Below are 14,988 nucleotides of genomic sequence, written 5' to 3' on the forward strand. Positions count from 1 at the left end.
CTTCGTAAAAAAAAATCAAAAACACAGATGCGTGCATAGCTGTTCTTAACATGAAATGTTTTGCTCTTTCTGTCTTCAGGGCCTTTGCAAAGAAACAGCAGCAACTGAGTGCACTGAAAATCCTGCAGAGGAATTGTGCTGCATATTTAAAGCTTAGGCACTGGCAGTGGTGGAGAGTCTTCACAAAGGTTTGTTATATTCTGTTGTTTTCTTTGACTTTTGTAAATAGGTCAATCCGATTTCTCACTTGTTCATTTCAAAATTTTGCAGGTGAAGCCCCTTCTTCAGGTGACTCGTCAAGAAGAAGAACTTCAAGCCAAAGATGAAGAACTAATGAAAGTGAAAGAAAAACAGACAAAAGTAGAAGCAGAACTTGAGGAAATGGAAAGGAAACATCAACAGGTTTGTGCTGCAAATCAACTTTTTAATATGTGAAATGTGTTGCACTATATCCTGTGTTGAGGGAGGTGTGTAGGAGAGGCCTCTGATCAAAATACTGGTTTTGTCAGATGAGTTAACTGCCTTCACGCTTGGCTAAAAACAGGAAAATAAAAGTTGAGCATTCCTTCAGGAACGTGGAGATACTGTAGTAAAGGAAAAAGAAAAAAAAGGCAAAATAATAGTTCTGTTAGCGTTCCCTGGCTTTGAAAGAACCTCAGTAGCAGCAGCATTTTACTCTTCAGTTATGCTTTCAGGGTGGGATATTTCCATGCTGTGTCATGGGGACATGGGGAAAAAATGTTGAACGGGCAAAACATAAATGAATTTATAGTAAGACTGGTACCAATTTGAAGAACAGCTGAAAATGTATCAATACAGACAGATTTGTATTTGTCACTGTGATAGTTGAGACATGATAGAACTGTGATGGATATCTAGAATGGAAAAATTTTAATTCCTATTCTTGAGATTACACTGCAAGAGGTAATGTTTCAGTTCTGTTCCAGTGACTGCAAGAGCCAGCCTCCCTCCAGCTACCTATGACACTGCTCTGCTACTGTGCAAGGATGAGGGATGGTTCCAGCAAACAGGCACTTCCCTCATCTTTTTGTTGCTTGTAGAACAGTGCAAGTAGGGCAGGTGCCCTGGTGGGGTCTGTTCCTTAAACTGGGCGAGGCAGTTGAGTGATTGTTGCTGTAGCTCTGTTCCTGGAGTTGGGGTCTTCTGGACTGCTGATAAAGCCCTGTGATAAGTTTCCACTTTTGGATGTGAACCAGGTAGTCTAGAATTGGAACAGAACTTAGTATTTAGAGAACTTTTTGTAGTTGTCCTATGTGTGTAGTTTCACAAGAGACTTCAAAACATCAAGCTTTCACTGCTTTACAACTTTGTACTACTTGTCTAATATTTGCAGCTTCTAGAAGAGAAAAACATTCTTGCAGAGCAGCTGCAGGCTGAGACGGAGCTCTTTGCAGAAGCTGAGGAGATGAGGGCTCGCTTGGCTGCCAAAAAACAAGAGCTGGAAGAAATTCTCCATGACTTGGAGTCCAGGGTAGAGGAGGAGGAAGAAAGAAATCAAATATTGCAGAATGAGAAAAAGAAAATGCAGGGCCATATTCAGGTATGTTTCTTGGTGTCTTGAAATGGAAAAGCATGCAAACAAAACAGTAAAAGGTAGGAAAGCTTACCACCTCCCCAGCAAGGAGGAAGTCAGTTCCTTAGCACCACATATGGAATAAAAAACAATAAATCAAATTAATTTATCTTACTGTGTTCAGTGTGTTTAGATTTCTGTGGCTTCCAAAGGTGTGAGGTTGAGGAAAGAAGAAGAAAAGCCAAAATGCACTGTTCTATCTTTTGTGTGTTCAGATAGAGGACTAAGGCAGCAAGCACTTCTGAGTGGGCAGGAATCTGGAATAGCTGCATGGGTCTTACCTGCTTTCTTCAAGAGACTGATGGGATAATATCGGTTGTGGATGCCCCAGCCCTGGAGGTGTTCAGGACCAGGTTGGATGAGGCCCTGGGCATCCAAGGGTGGCATCCCTGCCCATGGCAGAGGGGGTGGAACTAGGTGATCTTTAAGGTCCCTTCTAACCCAAGCTGTTCTATGATTCTATAAGAAAACGTTTTTTGATTTAAATCCAGTGATTATCATGAAGAATATTCCTCCTTTGAATTTTCATGAAACAAATTAATCTCCTTTGAGTTGTTTTCTGTGAAGACTTCAGGTGCTTCCTTTTGAACACCGGGAGACCTTAAAATCCTTATGGGTTCAGGGGATCCATAACTTTACTATTTTTCAAAATGCTAATAGTACTTGAAGGGGAGATAAATCCCACAGCTTGTGATGACTTTTAATAAGTATTGATGAATGAAGAGAAACACAATAAATTGATACTTTTCTGCTAGTATTTAAGTATCTGTGCCAGTCTCTCTGAAATTGTTCAGCTGTAATGTTGAGCTCTAGACTACAGGAATTCAGTCTTCTGATTTCAGTGTGAGTCTCTTCCCAGACGACTGCACTGTTATACCTGAGGACCTATTCAAATGCAGTGTGTTAGGAAGTATTTGACATAAAACCCAATCTAACTTGTTTGTCATTAGGTAGTGCTGGGTCTAATTTCCCTCTGTGGTGGATTTTTATTTTTATGTGCCAAATCAGGAAGGTGAAAGACTGTAGCGGGGTGAGTATGTATTTCCAAGACAGCATGCTTCAGCCAAATCTAAAATACAGAGTACAAAAAAAAAATTTCATGTGTGTCACATGGCCCTTAATTTCATTACCAGTTTTTTAGATTCATTTACAATATCAATAAAATAAAAGTATTTTTTTAGTTTTATTTAGGGCAACTGGCTCTTCAAAATAAGTTTTCCACCCAGCAAAAGAATAAAATGTTGACACGTAGATAACCTGGAAAATACACACATGCACTTGCCTTTCTTCCCAGGACCTAGAGGAACAGCTTGATGAGGAGGAGGGAGCTAGACAGAAGTTGCAGCTTGAAAAAGTGACAGCTGAAGCTAAAATCAAGAAGATGGAAGAAGAGATCCTACTGTTGGAGGACCAAAATTCCAAATTTTTGAAGGTGAGACCAGTATGCATGGGTGGAGATTCTGCTCATAAGTGTTAGTAATGCAAGTGATGGTTCTCAAAACGTTTGAAGCTGCTGCTATCTTACCATTAGAGTTCCTACGTTGAAGACTTGTGGGGTTTGAACAGGCTGAAGCTAAGAGACTTGGAGTTTTTCAGAAATGACCTTTAAAAGGGTGGCATTTGCCATGTGTTCTTAATGGTTTCATGAGTCTTCTAATCTAAGAGCTTTAAATGTTTTGTCATAGCTACAATTGTTCTTTGCTAGCCATACAGATGCTACCATTATTTTCTCTGATCTATACAGATGCTCTTGGATGACAAGTGAAAGTGACCTGGTTTTCCAAAAGTGTGCAGTAAATGCCGTACAAAAACATGCCTTAAATTCCAAATCTCTCATTCTTGGGAAAACAAATGTTCGTGTTTCTATACTATTCAAATTGATCCCTAAGATTGATGGGTCAGTCACATGAAATAAAATGTATTAATACACTGTATATGAGACCTCTATATGGATTTCATACATTCAGTTATTCGTGCTGTTTAGAGACTCCTTGAGTCATCTTTTGGAAGTTATTCTCTACATACACCCCTGCCCTTTCTTGTAACTAGGAGAAGAAGCTGATGGAGGATCGAATTGCTGAATGTACTTCTCAGCTGGCTGAAGAAGAAGAAAAGGCCAAAAACTTGGCCAAACTCAAGAACAAACAAGAGATGATGATCACCGATCTAGAAGGTTTGTTCTTACTACATTTGCCTATTAACAACTGGGAGGTCACACCAGAGAGGATGGATCACCTGTCACAGTGTATGCAGTGTCTGTCCCAGTCTGCTAAACATACCCTTACATGTGGATACCTTAATAGCTGTTATTTGTTATCTATCTTGTCAGATACTGTGCTTTTTCAAGGCTTGTTGCATCTGGCTGCTCCATCTTACTCTTCTTTAACTTGTTTTTCAGTTTTGAGATTGTTTTAGTTAGATGCATTCTGAAATTCATGATGTTAAAGTCAAACATCTGCCTTGTGGAATTGCTACAGTTTTCTAAATAACATACTAGACAAATATATTTCTGAAATAGTGTTACTAGCCAAAACGTACTAGAAGCCTAAGCAAATCTGAATTGTTTTGTTAATGTTTTGTGTATCAAAAATAGTTTAATTTCTCTGTCTGTTTGTTCTGGATTATTTAGCTATGTTGTCACAGGCTAAACCTGCCCTATATGTAACCCTTCTTGATTAAAAAAAAAAAAAGTTGAACATAGCTATTACACAATGTGAAGAAACTGCCAAGTCAAAGCTGTAAAATATAAGGCAAAATTGCTCTTTGTGTCCTAATTTGGAAATAGTTTTTAACTAACTTTATTATGGCATGGCTTACTACATCTTTTAAAACGGTTGTGCTTATGGGAAGCATAGCAAAGCTTAATTTTCTGTTATAAGTAAGTATTGAACTAATAGGGATAGTAGAGGATTGATGTGCCTTTTCTTTAAAAATCATTCGGAGACCATAAGGTGAGCATAACTAAAGCTTGTTAACTGGAAAAAAATGCTTGAGTAGTTGTTTGCTCAAATCAAGATTAATGTTTTTGAAGATATTTGACAGATGGGTTTGGTTATGGTGCCATTCCAAGACATATTTTGGATGACCAAAAAAATGGAAATTAAAGCTTAACTATAAGGCATGCAATTCATTGGCTAGTGAAACACTGTAGGATAATATTTACTGTTGGAGATGGTTCAAGAAGCCCTTAAGCTTTCTCTGCTAGGGTCTTGGCACTGTTAGGCACTGAAATTTGGACCAAAAAATAATTCAGTTTACTGTGAACTTTCTCAGTTACAAAACTGGGTCTTGTGACAATGTTCTATCTAAAGCTCCTGAGAACTGTAATGTGAAAACAGAAGGGAAAGTGCAATTTTTTTGGTCAAGAATTGTTTAGAGAGACTATTAATCTTTTTTTCTGGAAAATCCTAAATTGCCTTGGGTGGCACTAAGAGGTGGTTCTTGAGCATGGCTCTCTTTCTGTATAGAATATGAGGTCTTAATCCAGGATGTAAAAGAAATGTGTACACAGAAGACCCACAAAATATTGACTAAGTCTAATAATTTATGATAATATATGTAGAATTGTGTTAATACTATGCTAAGAACTAGTGATTTGGCAAAACCTTCCTGTTGCTTCAGTTTATTAACATACCTAGCCATTAGCAAACTGCTAAACAATGCAGTTAGGAACTATCTTGTTCAGACAACAGGCAGATAAACTAAATGCATTGTATTGCTATGGCACTAATCAGTGGATGTCTTTCACAAAGAAATGCCTCAGGGCAAGAGTATATCAGTTAGAAAAGCAAATTACTTAAAGGGTCACAAACCTTGCTAAATACCAATGTGATGTGACTTAATGGCACAGATGTTTCCAAAAACTGTGATTGTCCAAGTTTTCTTAAATCTGTATTATTTTCCAGTAGACCTTTTGGAGTCTTGCCTAGCCCTTCAAAAACTATGCAAACTGTAATTTTTTCCAAGCCTTAGCCGATCTTCATTTTTGAATCTGTATGTCCATTATCATCTGTCCTAACAGCTCAAGCTGTCCTTCTCTTAGATTCTATTCCTTATTTTCTGTCAAGATTAAGTTGTTTCTGTTCCCCTCAAACTTTCCTTCTCTGGAGTTGTCAACTTTTTTCTTAATTTTCTATGTCATGAAGCTCTGCTTCGTTATTTCAGTTTTCCCTGTCGGCCTTCCAGTTACAGACTGAAGAAAGAATTGACACAGTATAAACTAAACTTCCACCCTTCCTGCCACCCCATTCCCCTGCCCACGAACGGTCTGAGGGTAATTGGAGAAAAAAACAACACTGATAAATCTATGTCACTTTCCTAGAGCGCTTAAAAAAGGAGGAGAAGACCCGTCAAGAATTGGAAAAAGCTAAAAGAAAACTTGATGGTGAAACAACAGACCTACAGGACCAAATAGCTGAGCTGCAAGCCCAGATTGAAGAACTGAAGATCCAGCTGGCCAAGAAAGAAGAAGAGCTGCAGGCTGCTCTTGCTAGGTAAGGGCACCAGAGGGCTTATGACTACAGAAATGTGGTGGAAAGCTACTCTACCAGACTGCTTTTCAGTTGTATAGAACAGGGAATATTAACACAAGCCAGTTCGTATTTGTGCTAGGGCATCTGTAGCCATCCATGTGCTGTGAGTGGACGTGACAAAAAATGAATTTAGTGTTTTATCTGTGTCCTTGCTCTACAAAGCTGCAAAACAAAAAAAAAAAGTATACTTGTGAAACTAGCATTGGGTAATGCAATAACTAGCATAAGCTTTTTAGTCTCCAGAGTTCAGGCTTAAGAGAGAAAAACATGAGATTGTCAGTGAGTTGTCTTAATGGTCAGAGTATTTCCAGTGATTGGGATAAATTACCAAGACTTGTGCAGTAGCCTTTCTCTCACATAAAAAATAGAAAGGGTGTTTCTATTATATTGAATAATGATCTGTTATTTTGTAGAAAGAAAATTCTATAAACAGGGTACATTTTTGGAACAGTATTTAGTGGCATCTACAAAACTGGAATACTTGGATGTTAACTTGAAAGGTTGATGATTCTTACAGTGCATATTGAGGCACTGTGCTTGTCAAGACTTTAAGAAAACTGCTATTGTGCTGTTATTCTACCTAAAAAGTTTTACAAAGTCTTTTTTTTTTTTTTCTAAACTGTCATTTGTGTATATAATTAAAGCCAGACTGTTATGAGAATAGATCTGAGGTTAAAAAATATTAACTGCTGTGCCCCCTTTTTAACAGAGGTGATGAAGAAGCAGTTCAGAAAAACAATGCACTGAAAGTGATAAGGGAGTTGCAGGCTCAAATTGCGGAACTCCAGGAGGATCTTGAATCTGAGAAGGCATCACGAAACAAGGCAGAAAAGCAGAAAAGAGATCTAAGTGAAGAGTTGGAGGCTTTAAAAACTGAACTGGAAGATACCTTGGATACCACTGCAGCACAGCAAGAGCTGAGGTAGGGTCATACACCTGTCTAAGGCACTAATAAAACTAATCTTTAATTTACCAAAGACTAAAATGTTGATTTTATTTTTATTTTTTATAATACTTGATGCTTGCTCTAGGACAAAGCGTGAGCAGGAGGTGGCTGAGCTGAAGAAAGCAATTGAAGAGGAAACCAAGAACCATGAAGCACAGATCCAGGAAATCAGGCAGAGACATGCTACTGCCTTGGAAGAGCTCTCTGAACAGCTCGAACAGGCCAAAAGAGTAAGCAGAAAATGAATTACAGAAATGTATTGTTCTGCCTCAGGATTTTACATAAGTAATGTAACTGTTCTAGTCCCTTCCACTGACATCTGCAGAGCTAAGTTGTCTTTCTCTTTCCATATGTTACTGTTGTAATTGAATCAAATACATCACACATGTAACTATTAGACACTCTTGGCATCTGTCTGAAAAGTCTTCATTAGACTTGGAAACAGTGCACCTAGAGATAAAAGTCACGTGGGAATTATCCAGCTGGCCACATGCTTATTTGATGAAAAGCAGTTCTCAGCATGAGGGAATAGCAGAATGCTTCCGAATATGGTAATTATAGCATCAGGACTGACATACAACCAAGTAAAGTGCAGGTAGTGTAATCCAGATCCTCTTAACTTAGCACATGTCCTGTGAACTCCAGTAGTAGATGTCTGTGGAGTGTCTTGCCTATTTGGGCAGCTGTAATGTCTTCCCTGGTAACCAGAGCAGGTAGGAGGAGGCACCACCTTGTTACTGCACTCAGGCTACACTAGTAAGAATAATGCTGCCTGAGTGTCTTGTTCCAATACTGACAAAAAATAAATAAATCTTTAGGCAATTATAGTAATGGCTGTTCACAAATTTATTCGTGGACAATTCGTATATTGTAGTAATATTTTTATGTAGGGACTTCCTTTAAATACTGAGAAATGTAGCAGTTAATGCTGAGGAACATTAACTTTTTCACCTGGAAATTTTTTCATCTGAAGATCTCATGCATATACTCTCTTCTTGTTCATTAAATGTCATCAATAACAGTATGAAAAGATGGAAGAATACCCCACAATTTTAAACAAAGGTCCTCTGAGATAGTGTCAGTTTTGGTGATATAGTAGGAACGGGACTTAAAGTAATTGGCATAAGAGATATTTCAAAAGATTTTTGACAAATGTCAGAGCAGTGGTAAAAAGTGCTTTGTTATGCACTTCCAGGCTGCTATGCCTACTAAAATCAGGGCAGCTTTAGTTAATATCTTTCCCTTTATTTCTGTGAGATGAGCCATGCTGATCTGTTAATGGGCACATTCCTTCCTACTTACAGTGTTACTCCGTCATTTGACAGCACTGATGTCCCAGTTCTTGTCATGGAAGTGTCTTCTGGTGCTTGCTGATACCTGTGGTGTCTGCAGGTGGATTAACGTGCTTTAACTTGTCTTTGGCTAACATACACGGAATCTCACATGGCGACACTTTAAACACTCTGCTTGCAACGTGCCAAGCTCTTGTTTTATCTTCAAACTTGTAAACCAGATTTGCTGGACTGAATATATTTTTTAGCAGAAGACGTTATTGATGTGTAACAGTGTTGAATTTCTTTCTTTTTGTCTTTCCTAGTTCAAAGCAAATCTTGAAAAAAACAAGCAAGGCCTAGAGTCTGACAACAAGGAGTTGGCCTGTGAAGTGAAGGTATTGCAGCAGGTCAAGGCAGAGTCTGAGCATAAGAGGAAGAAGCTTGATGCTCAGGTACAAGAACTAACTGCTAAGGTCACTGAAGGTGAAAGACTGAGGGTGGAGCTGGCGGAGAAAGCTAACAAGCTGCAGGTAAGGCTTTATGAAAGTCCTAAACTGCTGAAAAATGGGCAAGAAAGTAAAAGCCTCAAATGTATACAGAAATTACTAGGAAAAATATCTTTCAAAGATGCAGTTATGTTTACGGGAGCTGGGCTTGTAGCTGCCATGGGAGATGACCTCAGTCATGCACTTGTGTGTACTCGAGTGGTGGTGTGCATCAGAAGCAGACAGCCCAAAAACTCAGTCTTAGTGTCATGGCTGTCCCACTGTGAGAATTATGGTGATTTTTATGGCTTCCCATCCTGAAGACCAAATCCTACAGGAGGTTCTGTATAGTCCCGCTGCCGATATCTAGCCTTCAGGTTTTTGGCTGGGATATAGGGTTGAGAAGATTAAGCTGAGCTCTTCCATAGTTGTGAGCAAAATGTGCTGATGATGGCCATGGATTTTGTTCTGTGCTTCAAAGTTGAGAACTTGACAGATACAGATTGTAAGGCCCATCCTTTTGGGGAAAAGGAGGAAACGAGCAAAAAGGAGCCAGGACTGACTTTTGAACTATGGCAATGAGTGCTTTAACTCAACCTAAAGCACTTCAGAAAGGGGATGGCCTAGTTCTTCTCAGAGGAAGATTTCACGCAGTCTCTCACAATATCCCATAAGTAGCATAGCCTAAAATAACAAGACTTGGCACCTGGCAGTAACCTTTGTGCTGATGCTTTAAACCCAGCTGCCACCATGATAATCCCTGAATCCATGATCCCGTAAGGTATGTGGCCCTATAATTAAAGATAGCATTTAACTCTGAATGCAGGTATTGGCATGCAGATAATAGAACAATGTGCTCTGCTAAATGGCGTGCCTGCCATGTTATACTACTGAAGTTCAGGTTTGACTTCCAACTTTGTTTCTAGTCAATCTTCTATATTTTTAGCTGGTGGTATCTATCCCTCTGCTGGGATCTAATGTTGTCTTGCCATGCTTGGGATTTGTTGAGTTTTGTTTTCTGAAGCTCCAGCTCCCAATGGGATGTAGGATTTGCTGTGAGTCAGCTGCGTGGTGTTACCTTTATACCGCTTGCTTTACAGAATGAATTGGATAATGTCTCAAGTCTCCTGGAGGAAGCAGAGAAGAAAGGCATCAAGTTTGCCAAGGATGCAGCTAGTTTGGAATCGCAGCTTCAGGATACACAGGTGTGTGTGCAGTGCAGCTTGAAATTTGTTCTTAGGCTTTGTTCCTCATTGAAATGCTAACTGCATGGCAGCAAACACACTTCCATGGTTCTGAAAATCCCCTGAGTAGAATCTGTATGTCCCATTGAAGTCTAGTGAAATGTGATGTATAATGACTTTTCAGTTATGTATGGAGCCAATTTTGCACAATCTAAGATTCTGTATTTGATAGACTGTAGCTTTTCAGTTTCTCTTTTATTTTTGTCTGTGGAAGATAAGTATTAAGTCAGGAAAAACCTTTTGAAGCAGAAGGTTGTAATGTAAGTAAATAAGGTCCTTGGGGTATATGAAAGGTATGAGAGACAATACTGTTGTTTACTTGCGGCTTAAGTTCTTAAAACTACCACTTTTTTTATTTTATTTTAAATATTTCACCTTTATTCATGTAGTCATTGCTCAAATACACTTTTGTTATGTATAAAAATGCTGATAGTGATTCCTAGAATAGCGCTAATCGTAATTATTAGCATAGGGATCTGTGAGGAACAGGATTAGGGGTTGGGGGGAGGTTGTTATAGCTTTCATTAATTTCTGTTATGACAGAAGTTCACATTGCCAAATTACAATTATCTTTAAACTGACCTCTATGTTTATGCAATGCAGAAAACTTGGAAGCATACTACCATGGCAGGATTTACTGCTGTATTTTCTTCCTAGGTGTGATTTTTAAACAGGTACTCTGATTTGTCCTAAAGAAGATAAGTAAACTTTGAAAGTGACTTCTGTGTTCATTCATTTTTATTTTTTTTTTAAGTATCATCTGTGAACTTCTAGAACGCGGTGGTATGGATTCCCTAATCAAAAATGTCTTAAGTTTGTTTGCCCAGAACAAATGAGTACTTTCTTGGAAAGCCAAACTGCAGGTGCTTTTCATAAGCATGTCTCTGTACAAAAATATCGCAAGAAAATAATTAAACATGAAACTCTTATGGAGTAATAGAAGGCGTTATTCTAAAGCCAGGATCAACCAAACTGAGTTTTGAATGTGCTTGTTCATGTAACAGGAGCTTCTCCAGGAAGAAACCCGCCAGAAACTCAACCTGAGCAGTAGGATTAGGCAGCTGGAAGAGGAGAAGAACAACCTGCAAGAGCAGCAGGAAGAGGAGGAGGAGGCCAGAAAGAACTTGGAAAAACAAATGTTAGCCTTGCAGTCGCAGGTAAGTGGTTGTAAATGGCAGGACTTCTGCAAGGCCTGTACGTTCCAGGTGAGATGGAACTGGTGCCCCAAACCTCTTGGAGAAATGTCATCTTAAGTTGCTAAGCCACTATCCAATTTGCTAAGCTGCAATCCATCATATCTGAAAAGCTGTGGTGGTCAGGTGAAGCCCCAGAGAAAGCGAACCATATCATGGGCTGCATGAAAAAGCAACATGGCCAGCAGGTTGAGGGAGGGGATTGTCTCCATCTACTCCATCATTTGGACCCCACCTGTAGAGCTGCATTCAGCTCTGGGGCTCCAGTGTAAGAAGCACGTGGACATAGAACAGGTCCAGAGGAGGGTCACGAGGATGATCAGAGAGGGCTGGAGCACGTCTCCTATGAAGAGTGAAGCTGTGCGAGAGTTGGGGTCGTTCAGCCTGGAGAAGAGAAGGCTCTGGGGAGACCTCACAGTGGTCTTCCAGTGTCTAAAGAGGGCTGCAGGAAAGCTGGGGAGAGATTTTGTCAGGGAATGGAGTGATAGGACAGGGGGTGATGGCTTTAGATTAGATACAAGGAAGAGACTATTTACTCAGAGGGCACTGAGTCCCTGGCCCAGGCTGCCCCGAGGCGCTGTGGGTGCCCCATCCCTGGCAGTGCCAAGGCCAGGCTGGATGGGACTGGGGGCAGCCAGTTGTTGGTGTAGTGGAAGGTGTCCCTGCCCATGGCAGGGCAGTTGGAACTAAATGATCTTTAAAGATCTCTTTCAACTCAAGCTACTCTATGATTCTGTTACCTAAACTTCATGTTGTTTAATATGCTGCTAGTTCACAATTCTTGTGCTGCTTCTGGTTTTGTACTTTGGACCTGATGCTCTTGTTTGATGCTTTTGTTTCCTTCTCATGATGTACTAAGTATCTTTTTCTTTTGATAAACTTCAGTTAGCTGATGCTAAGAAAAAGGTAGATGATGACTTGGGAACCATAGAAGGCTTGGAGGAAAATAAGAAGAAATTACTGAAGGATATGGAATCCTTAAGCCAGCGCCTCGAAGAGAAGGCAATGGCTTATGACAAACTCGAAAAGACAAAGAACCGCCTGCAGCAAGAGCTGGATGACTTGATGGTGGATCTAGATCATCAGCGCCAGATTGTCTCTAATTTGGAGAAAAAGCAGAAGAAGTTTGATCAGGTAATCTTGTTTCCTGTCATCTTGCTACTTTGTATGAATTTTTTAAACGGCATCTTGTTTATATTTACAGTACTCATTTATGTAGTAACTATAGAAGGATCCAGCTAGAAGAGTTCTGTTACTGGTAAATTTGATGTGCGCAGTTTGGCCCTTGCTATGAGAAGGCACTTATGATTTCAGTGAGCTAAATTTCATGTTAGAGTCTTGTTAGATTAAGAAATAAGCTCTTTTTATATATATATATATATATATATATATATATATATATATATATAAAAAAAAACTATATTAGGAACAAAATCTTGACTTAAAAAGCATTATTGTAATTTCTTGTGATAGACTAAGAAAGGATGTGAAGACCAAAAGATCAGAATAATGTAAAACTTACATAGTCTTGAATAGTAGCTTCCTTTCCTCATCTCATCCCAGAACAGCTTTAGTTGTTTCCTTACTAGCACTTTGATAAAGTCCTAAGAGGCCAGTAAGCTTCTGAAGGCCAGTTAAGCTTTGAGCATTAACCATTTGATTGACTAAAACACAAGGCGGAAAGGACCTGATTATAATATTTGAGATAAATTAACTTATTTCTTACGTTCAGATGCTGGCAGAAGAGAAGAATATTTCTGCCAGGTATGCAGAAGAAAGAGATCGTGCTGAAGCAGAGGCAAGGGAGAAGGAAACCAAAGCACTGTCTCTGGCTCGAGCCTTGGAAGAAGCCCTTGAAGCTAAGGAAGAATTTGAGAGACAGAACAAACAGTTGCGTGCAGATATGGAGGACTTAATGAGCTCTAAAGATGATGTGGGCAAAAATGTAAGTATTTTTCCACACCTTATTTTTGTTATATACTGCATGGGGAATAACACAGTAAAACTCTCTAATGAGAGAAGTATGTTTGACACTAAATTAGAATTTCCATTTTTTGAAGCTGATATATAACTCAAGGTACTGGAGAGGTGAATACTTAAAATATGGGGTTGGGGTAGTCATTCAGGCTTAATTACCATTATCTCTTGAAAAGATGTGAAGGATGTGCAGAGTAGAAAGTTCTGGCCAAATGACTTGTGGCACTGGAGATAGATTTAAGAGCTTATTTCACTACTACTTTTTCTTTGTCACGTAGACTGTCACACTAACTGCACAGCTCATCTGTCTAATAAATTGCATAGGTTTTTGCTGGGTTCTCTAATACAGACTTAAAAAAGCTGCTCTGCCTGTTCTGATTTGGTGTCAGACTTAGAATGCAAAGCATAGTGTGCTGTGTTCATGTAATGCTTTATTTTGCTGTACTAAGTGCTTTTGTTGAGATACCTGAAGGAGAGGGTCTGATAAATGTTTGTGGCTTAGGTCCATGAGCTGGAGAAATCCAAGCGGACTTTAGAGCAACAAGTTGAAGAGATGAGAACTCAGCTTGAAGAACTGGAAGATGAACTGCAGGCCACAGAGGATGCTAAGCTTCGTTTGGAAGTGAACATGCAAGCTATGAAAGCCCAGTTTGAGAGAGATCTGCAAGCCAGAGATGAGCAGAATGAAGAGAAAAAGAGGATGCTGGTTAAACAAGTATGTCTATTTTACTGCACTTCGTAGAGGGAAGGGTGTGAGGTTCTTTTGCAAAAGCTCTGGCTTTGGTGATAACTTTCTACTAGAAAAATAAAACTATTTGCTTAAAGATCCCATCCCATAGAAGTCCCTAGCATTGTTCTTCACAAATAATAAAATTGTCTTGTTGAGGACTGGCCACTGTCAACTGTTAGCCTCGGAGTCTTCTACTGAGGGACCTTGCAAGGCAAATGGTTTCTGGTGTCCTAACCAAAAGCACTCAATGTGCAAGCAGAGTCTTTGCTATTGCTGCAATACAGGTGTATTCCAAGGTCACTGGTATGTCATTTGGACTTTCAAGCCCATCCTGTTTGGTATAGAGTAACAAATCTGTGGATCCTGACATAGACTGAAGGACTGTAAGTGAACTGCTTCCTAAATAACAACACTGGAAAAGATTTCAGATTTTCCAGGCTTAAAACCTCTAGAAACATGAGGCAGATCCAAAGACTCAAGAAATGCCTTTAAAATTTCATATTTTAAGAGATGTTTCTAATTAAATTCTTCTAAAGCTTTGTAAAGTAAAACAACAGTATTTCAATATTTATCACAAGAAAACAAGAACTTAGTTACTGAAAAATTAGGAATTATCAATGTAAAGATCTTGTAGAAACAAACACAAGCGTTGGAAGGCTTTTAAAGTTTTACAGTGCAAAATTGACATTTACTGGCATAGGATGAGAACAGAAACCTTGACCTAACATGAGGAGGGAAGCTTAATTCAGGAATTAAAAGTACATTATTTCATGTTGGTAACCTATGTAATAATGGCATTTTGTGTAAGTCTTATTTTTGCATACGTTTGGCTTAGTTCTTGTTGACTAGCTGCTCAGCTACTTTGCTTTTCTGTTTTGTTTTGGGGAAAAAAATAGTGTACAGAATGCTAGTAGCACTGCTGTTTCTAAGAGAATTACTTCATTTTTTTCCTGGAGGAAAATGAGGTGATTCTACTTCTTATTTTCCTTTTAGTCGCTCAGTCAGAATTAGTG

At 39.1% G+C, this 14,988-nt stretch overlaps 1 protein-coding gene across 1 annotated transcript in view; it reads left to right on the top strand.

The window, feature by feature from the left end:
* MYH10 (myosin heavy chain 10) overlaps positions 1–14,988 on the top strand; it is a 103,354-nt gene that overhangs the window by 79,817 nt on the left and 8,549 nt on the right. The window contains exons 20-33 of the mRNA XM_084298444.1: positions 80–188; positions 271–402; positions 1,355–1,561; positions 2,889–3,026; positions 3,644–3,767; positions 5,916–6,087; positions 6,836–7,048; positions 7,158–7,302; positions 8,670–8,876; positions 9,932–10,036; positions 11,080–11,232; positions 12,154–12,402; positions 13,001–13,213; positions 13,748–13,960. Coding sequence (XP_084154570.1) covers positions 80–188; positions 271–402; positions 1,355–1,561; positions 2,889–3,026; positions 3,644–3,767; positions 5,916–6,087; positions 6,836–7,048; positions 7,158–7,302; positions 8,670–8,876; positions 9,932–10,036; positions 11,080–11,232; positions 12,154–12,402; positions 13,001–13,213; positions 13,748–13,960 — 2,380 coding nt within the window. The remainder of the gene's footprint in view (positions 1–79; positions 189–270; positions 403–1,354; positions 1,562–2,888; positions 3,027–3,643; positions 3,768–5,915; positions 6,088–6,835; positions 7,049–7,157; positions 7,303–8,669; positions 8,877–9,931; positions 10,037–11,079; positions 11,233–12,153; positions 12,403–13,000; positions 13,214–13,747; positions 13,961–14,988) is intronic.

The sequence above is a fragment of the Netta rufina genome (genome assembly GCF_964035555.1).
Source record: "Netta rufina genome assembly, chromosome: 19".
NCBI lineage: Eukaryota > Metazoa > Chordata > Aves > Anseriformes > Anatidae > Netta > Netta rufina.